Consider the following 12,605-nt stretch of genomic DNA (forward strand, 5'->3'; position numbering starts at 1 on the left):
CATTTCCTACTTCCTCTGAAATACTGTGTGGTTATCAAGGTTGAATCCTTCGCATACAGAATCTCAATCGAGTACTAAATAGAACCTTGGAGCGATACAATAATTGCCCTTCAGACCTTCCACTTGGAAAGCCCTAGTTAGCCAATGCAGCACGATTTAGCCCAAGCTCCTACATGTCAGAGACTCCCCTCCTGATAGAAACACTCACCAAAGCTCATGCTTCCAGAGTGGTGCCCCAGGTATTTCTGAACCATGTGAATATGGGAGGAATGAGTACATGTTAGGTCTGTGCTGGTCAAAAGGACATGGAAAACCCTCACGTCAGAAACAGAACTCGAGATTTAGAAGTTGTCAGTCCTTAGGTGTGAGAAACACCCTCACCCATCCAAGGCAAAAGGACAGACATGGAGACACGAGGTACAGTGAAGCGAGACTTAAATTAGGGCCTTGCAAGGCTCGGGTGTCTGACGGGCAGGCACATGGAAAAGGGCTGGGGCAAGCAATTTACTCCCTAGTGCGCAAGTCCCTGCTCCCACCTCCTCATTGGCTGGGGTGCACAATCTCCCCAGATGACGTCTAAGATTACCCCAAATTATTACCCCCTTGTAAAAAATTTCTTTGTCTGAGGGCTCAGGACCAGCCCATGAAGAAGGCCCGCCAACCCTGTGAAAGGGGAAACATTAGGAAATGAAGAGAAAAATAAAGGGCTATTGACTCATTACCATCTCAAGGACAACTTTATCTATTCAGCGACCCCCCAGGAATGGGCTGGACCAGTCAGTCAACTTTTGGGCTGGAACTGAATTATTTCTGAAAATGAATCACTTGGATTATTTTCTTACATTGGGGATGTCAGCAGATTAGAGGATGCCAGAAGCAGCAGCAGCTCTGGGACAGAAGCCACCCACCACAGGCTGTTTCCCTGAATTTAACAACAAATTTCAGTCCAACCAGATTTTCCCATTGGAGCCTGAGTAAGAGCTGGCCTTTTGTCAGTTTTCCTAATATATATTAAATAGCTCTGTCACATCAAACATTGTGCTGCACAGACACTGAGCTTTCGACATAGAGGTGTGATCTCAAACCCATGGCCGATGGTAGTGTAGAGCATTTTGACTTTTCCTTTTGGCTATGGAGAAAAATGAACATCACAGTAAATGGAAATACAATGACCTGTCCGGGACCCATCCCAACAACAGAGGAAGGGACCTCGGTGGAGACCTGTTATAACAGGCTGTTTAATTTCATTTGGAGAAAGTAGACTTTGGACAGATGAACTTCTTTTCCCCTGGATTCATATTTATCTAACAGAATTGTGGTTGGGAAGTGATCCAGGATTCACAAGGTCAAAAAGTGACCCGGTGCACATACTGTAGGTTTCTCCCATCTCATCCCACAGCCTCCCCAGCAGGTGGTCCAGTGGGCTGTTTGTACGTCCACAGCAAAAACGGTCACCCAAAGGACATATCCATCTCTTGGGCTTGGCCCTCAGAGGTTCCGGCAGCCGCCTCAAACTGAGGTCTCAATTCTGGATAATCAGCCGTGTTCTTCCAAGCTGCTCTCCACAGCCTGAAACCATTCCAGCCTGCTTGCCGAATGCACTGGGAACTAAGGCCATCAGTGAAATTACGGCAATAAGAATACACTGGATTTTTGTAATACCTTTTTTCATGAGACAATACGTTCTCATAGACTATCCAGTCATAGTCATTCTTTCTTTATCCCAAGAGTGAAAGAATAAAGGAATGTTCAATAAATGTTCTGAGCCTTAGCTTTGAAACGTAAAAAAAATAAAAAATAAAAAATTAAGGATTATAAAGAAGTATTTCCTCCTCCTCCCCAGTCCCCTGGTTCCCCACCTGAAGCTCAGCCTGTGTTCTGTCAACAGAACACAAAGTGGTTTCGTCACTATCCGCGTACACGGGGACGACATCGGGGTCCCCCTCTGCAGACACGGGGCAGGTGCACTGTGAGGCCGGCTCTGTCTCTTGGCAGCCATCTCTGGGTAGCCTGCTCTGCAGGCTTTGTCGGAGCTGGCACCGAGCTCCCGCGCGCCGCCTGGGTGAAGAAGGCAGAGTGCTGGCGTGCGGCTGTGGGACTCACCAACTTCCCTTTCTTGTATTTTTCAGAAACTGAGGCGAAGGAAGCGTGCGCGTGGCTCCGAGCTGCCGGGTTCCCGCAGTACGCTCAGCTGTACGAGGGTGCGTCGCCCTGCGCTTCGCTCTGCACAGCGACCTCACACTGAACCGCGTGTATCCCCTGGCGTGTTTTCACTTCCAGCTCTTTTCTCGAACAGTTTTCTTCGCTTCTTTTCCCCTCACCTTTGCGATGCCCAGGGCTTGTCCCGACACCAACTGAGAAACGGGCGCGGCCTCCCGGCCCGCTCTCCTGCCACTTGCCACTGCTAAGTCCCCTCTCACTACCACAACCCCCGACTCCACGTCTTCCTTCCAGTCTGCTGCCGTCAGCAGCTTTTCAGCACTTTCTAACTTATTTTTCTCCTACTTTTTATCTTTGTTACTCTCAGTTTTCTTGAAACTACCATGAATTAGTTGATAAATTTCCCAGAAGTCACAAAACTAATTGTCTTGAGTTTTCTCTTTGGTTCTGTTTAGTTTATATGAAAAGTGTTAAAGTATATGGCTCAGGTGTTCTCCTGAGTTTTAAGTAAGTGCATTTATCATGGCCAGCATGGTACTTGCTTTCGTTGATTCTTTAATTGACACTTAATAAACTTACTCACCTATACCTTACTTATATCTGAAATTATAACCAAAGCTATTAACGCCTTCAAGAATCATCCGTATACATAGTGAATTAGACCCCAACAATGAGCAGAGGGCACGCTCTTTTTTTCTGCAAACTTTTTTGAAGTGCTCTCATACCATTCATTAATATTCACAACACCTCTGAAGATAGGTATTATAATTATCATCATCCCCATTTTACAGATGAGGAAACAGAGGCCCAAAAGAGATTAACTGACTTGCCCACAGTTCCACAGCTAGAAACAGTGGAGCCAGGGCAGCCGGCCTTAGGTGTCTGTGTTTCTGCACCACTGCATAATCCCTCACTGGCAGAAAGAGGCAGTCTTCATTCTGGCACCATCTGGAATTCACTCACGTTACTTTTTTCAGCAGAAGTAGAATTATTTCTGTTTCCTACTCACACTAAGTTTTAGGTACCCTTAGATTATCATGATTGGAGAGGTGTAGGCAGTACACAATATAAGGTAAGAAAGAAAACTGGCATTTTCAGATTTGACCATGGTCTCATTTCCAGTGATCTCTACACTTTTACCTCCATGAATGAGGTTCCCAATTTAACACAATGCTCTAAGTATTGCCCATGACCTCCAAAGTTGGCATGCACAGTCTATTGGAGCAAAATCATGGTGCTGGAATTTCTTCTCTTTGGGTAGAATCGGTTGTTTGAGTATTTTGCTGATATTCCAAAATGAATCAAGATTTTGCTACAAAAGAGAAGATTTAAGACCAGCGAACTTTGGGTATTTCTGGAAATTTCCTAACTATTGTATAAAATCATCAGGATAGAAGTCAGTGGCCTGCACTTTAGGCAGATGGTGAGTGTGTAAACCCTCTTCTCCGAGTCCACGTCAGGCTGTGTCTGTGACAAGGATGAGCTATAGAAACACAGGCACATAGTATTCAATCCTATCCATGTAAGATTGATTATTCTCATATTTCACACTTACATTGTTCTCTTAAAAGAATTAATTATGATAAAAATAAAAGTGTCTGCTATTTTAAACATTACCAACAATGGTAATGTGCAGTAACTGCTACTCAGGTCAGTGGCTTATACAGACCTTGGTGGCTTGAATATGCTGGTACCCATTCAGGTAAAACAAGGTACACAAACCTTTTTGCTTCTCTCTCTTTTTCAGATTCGCAATTTCCCATCAACATTGCGGCTGTCAAAAACGATCATGACTTTCTGGAAAAGGACCTTGTAGAACCTCTTTTCAGGTATATCACAGGAAGTATTTTTGTTTCTTTCTGTTGTTCAGTCCCCAATAGGTATCACTATACTGAGGGGCGAGTTCGACTATTCAGTAAGTATTTATCGAGTGCCTACTATGTTCCAGACATGTGTCCAGGTTCTAGGTATACTATAGTGATCATCTGTGTTTTCCTGGAGCTTAAATTCTAGTAGGAGACTTTAGACAATAGATTAGGAAAGAGAGAGAGAGAGAGTGAGAGAAAGAGAGAGGGAAAGGATATTTCAGAGAGAGTCAAATGCTATGAAAAAAGTAAAACAAGATGAGGATATAGACAGTGATTGGGGGCCATGGATGGATGGCCACAGGGAAGGCCCTGAAAAACTCCATAAGTGTGTCAAACTTGGCTGCATTTTTTTGCAAAGTCAGGTGATTACATCCTCAGACTGGAATATGTAAGTTCCAGAAATTATATTGACAAACTGGCCTATTTAAGCTTTTGCTGTATGATAGATGCTGTAAGGAGTCAAAGATGTATATATGAATAATTTCCTCCACTTAAAACAATTTGTAGTCTGGTTGGAGAAACCCAGTTGAAGAAATGAGTACACGAACAAATAAGTAACAATTATAGCTTGGTTAATAATGAATGATCCAGTGGAATCTATATCCCTGAGCAATTGAATGCTGCATGAGAGGTGGTATGTGTCTGTAGGAGTTCGAAGTTTCCTAACTGAAGCACCGGACAGAGTCAGAGCTGGAGATAAATATTAGTTACAGGAGATGAGTAATTTTAGCAAGACCATACAGCTAGTTATGGGCCAAAAATGGCCTTAAAACCCAGTGCTCATACCTGTCAGTCCATGCTCTTTCTAGTACATTCTATATTTGACATAGAAAAGGTGCTAGTTTAAAGGGAAATTAATGATGAACAAAACTTTTGCCAACATAAGAGTGACCAATGTATGTTAGACTAGTGTGTAAATAATCTGATCTCTTGTGTGTGTGTGTGAGTGGTGGGTAGGAGGATCCAAACCTGTGACCTTGGCGTTATAAGGCTATGCTCTAACCAACTGAGCTAACTGGCCAGCCCCCTAAATAATCTAATCATACGCTACTGAATCTTCAGACATACATATTTTTGTATTCATAATCTGGTCCCTCTATGGTTCCTCTAAGAAAAGAGAATAGATTTGTGTTGAGAAATGAACTCTGCATGATCAGAAAAACAGTATTGTGGGTTTGCTAAAGTGGGTAAAAAGAGCAAACAACTTTTCAAATCATAAATTACAGGAACAGACTATTTAGACTAGAAAATAAACAAGCACAAAATGCCATTTAGGAGAGTTTGTGAGATGAACGGGTGATTTGGTTGTGATTCTTTAGAGTTAATGAATTGGAAAAGCAGCGTTTCCTTTTCTGCACGCCTAAGGCACTCACCGAGAGGAGCAGGTTCCTCCTCATATGCGTTCATTCCACTCAGAACTGTTCAGCCAATGCCTCAGCCTGAGTTTTCCTCTTAGTTTTAACTAAGTGTATTTTTGCTCGTTGGCATTTTTAAATTTTTTTAATTGTATTTTTTAAATCATTATATCACATTATCTTTTTCCCATAGGATTTTTTGAATTTATGTTTTCTTTAAATTGAGGTCAAACACATACATATAAAGTAAAATTCACCATTTTCAGTGTACAGTTCTTTGAGTTTTGACAAATGCCTGCAGTCATGTCACCACCACCACAATCAAAACATACAACCCCCCAAAATTCCCTAGTTCCTCTTTGTTATCAACTTGTACCCAACTCCTGGCAACCACTAATTTCTTTTTTATAGTTTTGCCTCTTCCAGAATGTCGTACAAATTAAACCAAACAGTACATAGTCTTTCTAGTCTAGCTTCTTTCACTTGGAGTAATGCATTTAAGATTCGTTCATATTGCTATGTAGCAGTACATCTTTAGAAACAGAAAGAAATGAACTATGAAGTACATCTCCAGAAATAGAAAGGATGTGCTACATTTTGTTTATCCATCCACTAGTTGAAGGATATTTGGGTTGTTGCCAATTTTAGTGATTATAAAAACACTCTAAATATTTTGGTAATCATAAAGCCACTCTAATATCAACTTTTTATGTGAAGCACATGTTTTCATTTCTTTTTGGTAAAATCCTAGGATTGGGACTGTGGGGTCCATATGATGAATCTATTTTAACTTTCTAAGAAATCACCAAACTTTTCCAAAGTGACCATACCATTTTGAATTCCCACGAGCAATACATGAGAGAGCTCCAGTTGCTCCACATCTCCGTCAGCACTTGGAATTGTCACTTTTTGTTTTGTTTTGTCTTTAGACATTCTAATAGGTGTCTAATGTTATCGCATTGTGATTTTAATTTGCATTTTCTTAATGACTAATAATAAACATCTTTTCATGTGCTTATTTGCCATTCATATATCTTCTTTTGTAAAATATCTGTTCAGATCTTTTGCCCACTTTTAACTGTATCATTTGTTTTCTTATTATCAAGTTTTGTTATCTCTTAACAGTGTCTTTCACAGAACAAAAGTTTTTAATTTTGCTGAAGTGCAGTTCTTTTTAATGCTCTTAATGTCATACGTAAGAAATGTTTCCTTAACATAATATCATAACTATCTTATGCTATGTTTTCTTCTAAATGTATAATAGATTTATGTTTTATATTTAGGTTTATGATCCACTTTGAATTCATTTTTGTATAAGGTTCAAGGTGATGGGTCAAGATTCATTTTTGCATATCAATGTCCAATTGTTTCAGATCCACATTGAAAGACTATACTGTCTTCATTGAATTGCCTTTGACCATATATGTATGAATCTATTTCTACACTCTACTCTGCCCTATTTATATGTGTCTGTCAGTATTTTTATCTATATGGCATTGTCTTGATTACTTAGCTTTACGTAATTCTTGGAATTCAGTATGTGAGTGCTCCAACTGTGTTCTTCTTTGCCAGGATTGTTTTGGCTATTCTAACTTCTCTGTCTTTCTGTATAAATTTTAGAAACAGCTTGTAGATATCTACTTTAAAAATCCCACTGGGAGTTTTGCTTTGGATTGTGTTGAATTTGTATATCAGTTTTGGGAGAATTGATATCTTAACAATATTTAGTTAGTCTTCCAATTCATAAGCACAGTATATGTTTCTATCTATTTAGGTTTCTGATTTTTTTCAACAGTGATTTGTAGTTTTCACCATATGGATGGTCCACATACTTGGTAGTACCTAAGAATTTCATGTATTGAGGTGCTATTGTAAATAGTACTTTTTTTTTTACTATTTCAATATCCAGTTGCTCGTTGCTGGTATATGATTTTTTGTATGCAAGGGTACTTCAAAAAGTTCATGGAAAAATAATATTAAAAGATAATACAAATTTTTCCATGAGCTTTTTCAAGTACCCTTGCATTGTCCTAGTTTCCTACAATTTTTCTAAACTCACTCATTAGTTCTAGTAGCTTTGTTGTAGATTCCTTAGGATTTTATTACTAAAATGTTAATGAAAGATTACATTACAAACCAAGAACAAAAGTTCTATTACATATTTTTAAATCAGGACTGTGGGGGCAAACATTGTCTCTAATTGTTCAGTCTATTCACAGGATGACATTTGTGGCATAGTGGGCCAACCTTTGCATCTCAAAGATATGGGTGATAAATCCTTATCTACTCACTTCTGCATGTGATCTGAGATGCCTTGATTAAGTTATGGACTTTTTCATCAAAGTCTACACTTAAAAAAAAAAGTCTTTTGGACATGTTATAGGGATGAGCCAGTACAATTAATGTGAAATCATTTAGAGATATAAAGTTCTGAATAATAATACTAGTGTCAGCCAGAAAAATTAGGAAGTCTTCTCTTGTAGGACACATGACCCATCATGATACAACTCGTAGCAGACATTCCTACCCTAAAAGGCATTTCTACGTCCACATGGGCAAGGGCCGCAGTGCTGGACACCACAGTGCTCTTGATAAGGGCCCAGCTTGTGTAAAAATGGTCAGAGTAGCAGGAGGTTGTTATAATTGGAATAACTCTTACGGCAGCTATGTCTCCAAAAATATTATGAAGCAAGAAAAACATTTGGCTGGAGATGTGTGAACTGAGATTCCCAGGGCGTAGGAGCTGTGGGTAGAAAAGAGGCCAAAGGAGTAGTCACACCCAAGGCGAATCGAAGGAAGCAGGCAGAGTAGGTAGATGGAGGGGGCTTGTCTAAAAAGAAGCAGCATGGAGTTTCTTTCCCTTCGTTGCAAGTTCCACTGAGACACAGATTTCCACGTTGCAAATAGCGGAAAGCAGGCGGAAGGAAGATCTCCAGCCCCAGGGAAATGACAGTGCTTTTAAAACTTTGAGATTGATGAACAGTTAATTAGACGCTTGCCCGCTCAGATGGTAAGTCATGGTTAATGCCAAGAGAGTAGTAAAGGGTTGTGATTGCATTCATTTTCCTCCTTGTGCACGGTAGCCAGAGAGATGGAGCTGGTCTCCTGTTTTATTTTTAAGGCTTTGTGGGCTGTACATTTTTCATGCATATTTGAAATGCTGAACTAATGCAGAATCATAAAAGGAATCATAGCCAGAGGGCAGGTAGCTTCTGCCAGCTAGACAAACGAAGTCAGGAGAGCTGAAGGTCTCCTGCAAATGTTATCCCGACCAGAGTTTTACTCGCCTTTGGTTTTCTGCAAGTGTCTGTCTTGTGTAGACAGGCAGTTAATGTCCTAGATCCCAAATGACTCTTGGAAAGTTGTTAAGGATTTGGCTGGCAGGACAGGTCTGGCCTGGAATATGTGGCTGTGTGGCTGTCATTTTTAGGCCCTGGAAACTAGGCAAGTTTGCCATCTTTGCTGAAGGTGTCAATCTCCAGAGTGACAACCATGTCTCCCTGTTGCTGGAGCAATGCTGGCACACAGTAGGTGCTCTGTAAATGTTTGTTACTACAAGTCAGAAGAGTTCACTTTCTGTTATTTTAGTAACCACACGTATATTTCTGTTTTGGTGCTTTTGATTGAATTCTTAATTGAAAAATATTTTCTCCTGTGAGTCATAAAAAGCTAGTTTCAAATCTAAGTACCTAGGTAAGCTAACTGAAACTATAACTGTATCAGAATGGAGGGAGAGCCAAGGTGTCAAAATCGCTTGCAAAATTCATCGCCTTGAAGGAAAATTGCAGCAAAGCAAAGCTCCTGAATTTGATTTTTTAAGGAGAAATAACGTGTTCTATTAGCATTTTGGTTTGCAGTATTCACTCGGGCTGCTAACACAGAGCCTTGATGCTCCAGATGATCTCTGAATTTCTAATTTAATGTTTGGCTAGTAAACCATTTGCATAATTTGTGTTATTAATAGATACTAGTTAATTATAGCATGCACAAAATAAGGGCATTCACTTTGTTCAGCATAGTGTGGGAAAACCATGGGATTGGTTAGAATTATACAGTATATCACTGCCCTTCGTATTTAAAAGGATAATAAATGACAATGACTTTTATATGGGGGAGGAGTGCTGACAAGAATATTTACAATTTACCTCTACACACAAAGGCCTGTATTTGATTTGAGTATGGTAAATAATAATAATATTAAATAATGGTAGTCTTTGTGAATATTGATGATATATTTTAAATATTTTCCCTTTTAGAATATTTATCACGGAAAATGTATACTATTATCTATTGTATTATTATGTCATGTAATAATATGTGACAATTAACCGGACTGACGCCTTGGACAAGTCACTGGGAGAAGGATAATAGGGGGTTAATGATCATCATGGTCACTTCCACTTTTAAAATCTTGAGTCTGTAAATAAATACAAATCCTAATAAACAGTTGTTTTATTTCTTAAAACACTTACAAAGTGCTCACTACATACCAGGCATTGCTCTAAGCATTTTTCAAATATTTATTCATTGAATTCTCATAACAACCCTATAAAATAGGCTCTAACAATTACATTCCCACTTTACAGAAGAGGAAAAAACTGAGGACAGAGGTGTAAAATAATTTGCCCACTAATATCTAGTAAATGGTAGTAGGACTTATCCAGTCAAGAATAGATGAAATTTTGATGTGGCTGGTTTGAAATTTTAGCTTTTATATTTTTTAAGTAAATCAATGTGCAGGAAAGGCCTCTTTACCCTTACCCCTCCCCCCCCACCTGGAACCTCACCACATACTGAACTATATGGGCACAGGCCTGGGGTACAGTCAGGTCCCAATATGGTAGGGTCAGAGATAGAGGATTTCTGTGGTGTGTATTATTTTGTGTGAAAAACATTGATTTTTATATTTTAAAATAATCTTGTATGTGACGTTTTCCATCCAGTTACTCAAGATGACTTTTATACGCCTAAACTTTCAGGAAGACTACACAAGAAGGTACAGAATCAGGTTGGAGATTAAGGAGAGGAGAAGGACTTGATATTTTTAATGTTATTTACTTCTCCATGTATATTTTTAGATATTTTGCATTATTAAAAACATCAGCAATGTTTAAAAAAATGCCTTGCTTTGCCAGATGATAATGGCTAACATTTGGTGAGTGTTCATTATGCACTAAATAGCATGCGAAGTAATAGGATCTCATTCAGTTCACACAACAACCTATGATTAACAGGTGTTCAGAATCAAGGGTGACAAGAGAGAGACTCCTCCTGGTTTGAGAGCTAGCTGGTGGGGACACCCTTCCCTAAGACAGGGAACAACCTGGAGGGGAGGCAAGTCTGGTGAGGGTCGTAGGCAGGGCTGGAGGGAAGATGTGACCAGCTGAGGTGCCTGGGGGATGGGGAGAGGTGGACATGTCCAGTGTGCAGTTGGACATGCAGTTCTGGAGCTGGGTGGGGAGCTGAGCTGGACGAGGAGCTCGCCTGGAGATAGACATGGAGGCACCAGCATGTGAAAGTCTGAAAGGTCCTGGGAGTGGGAGAGGACACCCGCAGACGGCCAGGAGAGTGAGGAAAGAAGACAGGTCTGGGTGCTGGGGAATCTTCATCTGCGGGGCAAGCAGGTTAGGAGGAGGAAAGAGACCCCAAAGTGCCTGTAAGTGGGGGGCTCCATGCCATCCGTCACCACTGGGGCTGTTTTTGCTTTGCATTCAGTTTTTGAACCTCTTTCAGAAATCTCTGGTTGTGATCCCTGCTTCAACTTGGACCAGTTCTTGTTAGAGAAATTATCAGATGTAATGTAAGCAGTTGAAAAGCTAAGGACACCCCATCTGTTTTGTCCAATATGGGCATATGTGAATATAAAATTTCTCTGAAATTCCACAAACTAAAGAAGTCCGAGAAAACCTGGAACTTTTAATTTTTAACCCTTTACTCTTGGGCCAGTTTGGCCATTGTCCTTTATTGACTGGCCAATAGAGCTATGTTTCTTCCTTGAAAATTCGATCGTTAGAACATATAGCTTATTTAAAATTATTCTCTTATACCAGCTAAATCACATCCCACAGTTCCACACACACATTCTGTCCCTGACAACAGGCACATACTCAGTTTTCTTTGTGTAGTTAGATCCCGCGATGCTTAACTGCCCTTCTCCCATGGCTCACGTCCAGGGGCAGTTCCTTGTGGGTTTATGGGCTGGAACAGAGGCAGTGTTCCTGCTGTGGCCTGAGCACTTGGTGGAACAGCCAGAGGAAAAAGCTCAGCGGAGCAGAGGCATGATCTTCGGTGACAGCCACTTGCTGACTTCTGACTGCACTCTTTTTTAAGCCCCCAGACACCATAAGGCCCTCCTGCTCTGGTTTTTAAGGCCCCCACCCTCTTGGAGTTACATGGCAGAGTTGTCTGCTTGGCACAGAGCAGCCACCTGCTCTCCAGAATCAGTGTTTTCCTAAACCTGCCAGCGGGGAGCCTTTCCCATGCCCCGCGGCTGCTCCCTGACTTGCTGGCCTTTGATCCCTGGGTCAGGAACACGTCTTCAGTGGCTTTGGTTCCTGGATGTCTTTGAGGGCCCCGCCCAGAACACCCCTCCGCAGACAGGGCTGGGTACCGCCCCACACAGGAACCCAGGGGGAGAAGTTCAGGCCTCCGGCTTTAATCAGAATCGTCCGGGAGATGAACTCGGACCCCTGGATGATACTCCTCTCATGCCTTTGGCAGGAATATTAGAAACACGCCAGGAAACTGGCCATTAAACCAGCATGGGAGACCTCATGACCGCTCGAAAGTCTGGCAGCTGTAATGTAAAATATGAATCTGAACGGCGAGGAAGGAAAGGGTGCTACTGTTTCCCTGTGCGTGTGCAGGCTGTCGTGTGTCACCCCAGCAGTCTGCTGCAGGGGGAGTCCATGGCCCGGCGCTCTGGGCCCAGAGCACAGCCCCGCTCCCTCCTGTCCTTGGGGCGCACGGGCTGCTCACAGCTGCCCTGCCGTTTCCTCGTTGTGCTGCACGACCCCTGGCTCCGCACGCTGGCTTGGCCGTGCTCCCGACCCTGGCTCCTCTCTCTCTGGGCCCAGCTCCGTACACCCCGGCGTCTACCCCAGCTCGATTTTCCGCCGACCACCGTCCCACGGCTGTCATCGTCGGCTGGGCCTGCGAGGGGCTTCCACCAGCTGCCGGGCGCTCGACCGCGGGGACCGCATCTTCCTAGTGTATGGTGGGC

At 41.8% G+C, this 12,605-nt stretch overlaps 1 protein-coding gene across 3 annotated transcripts in view; it reads left to right on the forward strand.

Moving 5' to 3' along the window:
• STARD13 (StAR related lipid transfer domain containing 13) overlaps positions 1 to 12,605 on the forward strand; it is a 211,872-nt gene that overhangs the window by 154,739 nt on the left and 44,528 nt on the right. For all 3 annotated transcript variants that reach the window (XM_063102265.1, XM_063102263.1, XM_063102264.1), the window contains exons 2-3: positions 2,130 to 2,201; positions 3,908 to 3,989. In XM_063102265.1, the coding sequence (XP_062958335.1) occupies positions 2,130 to 2,201; positions 3,908 to 3,989 (154 nt within the window). The remainder of the gene's footprint in view (positions 1 to 2,129; positions 2,202 to 3,907; positions 3,990 to 12,605) is intronic.

This window comes from Cynocephalus volans, chromosome 7 (genome assembly GCF_027409185.1).
Source record: "Cynocephalus volans isolate mCynVol1 chromosome 7, mCynVol1.pri, whole genome shotgun sequence".
In the NCBI taxonomy this organism is placed as follows: Eukaryota; Metazoa; Chordata; class Mammalia; order Dermoptera; family Cynocephalidae; genus Cynocephalus; species Cynocephalus volans.